The 1,656-nt window shown below is 37.3% G+C and overlaps 1 protein-coding gene across 1 annotated transcript in view; it reads left to right on the forward strand.

Annotated features, from left to right (window-relative positions):
* LOC109831346 (exocyst complex component EXO70A1-like) overlaps window positions 594-1,656 on the forward strand; it is a 6,491-nt gene continuing 5,428 nt past the window's right edge. The window contains exon 1 of the mRNA XM_020398675.1: window positions 594-1,361. Within this exon, the coding sequence (XP_020254264.1) occupies window positions 594-1,361 (768 nt within the window). The remainder of the gene's footprint in view (window positions 1,362-1,656) is intronic.

Genomic DNA, 1,656 nt, shown 5'->3' on the forward strand with positions numbered 1-1,656 from the left:
ATAACACAAGGGTAAACAATCTAAACTAGATAGTGGGCAATATAAACAACATGCAATATACAAAGGTGATATAAGATATGAACATAAAAATAAGTGTGTCAATGCAATCACAAACAAACGATATGATCACGGAGTTCGGACCTTCCGTCCTACGTTTTCGCTCCCCACTCCCGGGGAGAAATCGACTATCACAACTGGGTTTTCTACGCTTACCCAAATAACGTTTACACCTTACAATTTCGTTCACGGAGTTTGGTCCCCACGATCTACGTCTCCGCTCCTCACCTCGAGGAGATCTTCACTTTCACAACCGGGTTTTCTACGCTCACCCGAATAACGTATACACCTCACAATACGATTAAGGGGGTATTTATACCCATTCAAAACTTTAGTAAAAACCCCAAGGAAATGACCAAAAACCCACAAACAAACAAAACAGAAAACTAGCCGTTACTGTGCAACGGCTCTTTGATAAGTCGAAGAATAATTCATTGGTGGATTTTATGATACAGTTTAGCAGGGGACTAGTGCGCCAACGTCACGAGGTAATTGAGAAACCTAAACTTAGAATAAATCACGATTTTTTGGAGCAAATGGTTGATATTTACACGAATGAGATGTATTACAAGTTTGAGACTGAAGTGTGTGACAGCTTTAACTACAAGTTGCAATGTGTTAGGGAAACCGACAATCACTGTGTGTATCAAATTCAAAGAAAAAAGCTTGCAGCAAGTAAAGTCCGCGAAATCGTTTATGACAAGGACTTGGATTTGGTTTCTTGTAGTTGTAAAAAGTTTGAAAGCGCCGGAATCCCATGTACGCACATTATCTCATATTTGATGAAGTTTGATGCTGAAATATTGCCCGATAAATACATCTTAAAGAGGTGGACTAAGACTGCAAAATCAGGGACAGTGGTTGATAATAAAGGCATGCAGATAACCTCTGACAATTCTTATCTTTTAACGTGGAGTCAATTTATCCAATCATCTTTGGATTTAGTTGACAAGTCCCTCGTATGTGAAGAAACAAGAACGATGTTTACCGATGGTTTGCGTAGCATTAATGAGCAAATAAGTCAATTTCTTAGTAGCCGCATGGCTGTAATGAGCTTCACCGAGAAAAGTAATTCAATAGGTAGTAATATAATAGGTGATGGTGATGGTACTAGTGCGCATGGTTCTTGCCAAAATAGTTTCAATGAACCCGATCAAGTGCGAGCAAAAGGGTGCGGCAAAAGGTTGAAAGGAGGAAAAGAGAAAGCAATGGCTAGAATCAAAAATAAAAGAGAGAGACGTTGTCACGGGTGTGGAAAAGTAGGCCAATCACATGATAAACGAAATTGTCCGGCACTCAAATCCGTAAGTAATAATTCTTCTATTCTTTTTGTTGTCTTATTTTTCACATTCTAGTATCCCTCTTGATGTATTTATATATTTATTAATATAATGTAGGTCTTCTACATGCGTTACAAATCCGTAAGTAATAATTCTTTTATTCTTTATGTTGTCTTATTTTTCACATTCTAGTATCCCTCTTGATGTATATATATATATATATATATATATTTTAATATAATGTAGGTCTTCTACATGCGTTGATGTGAATTTGCAAGAGGGTAATGAGATATCAAGTGAAGATGGGGAGGATGTGAAT

The sequence above is a fragment of the Asparagus officinalis genome, chromosome 2 (assembly GCF_001876935.1).
Source record: "Asparagus officinalis chromosome 2, Aspof.V1, whole genome shotgun sequence".
NCBI classification, from domain to species: Eukaryota; Viridiplantae; Streptophyta; class Magnoliopsida; order Asparagales; family Asparagaceae; genus Asparagus; species Asparagus officinalis.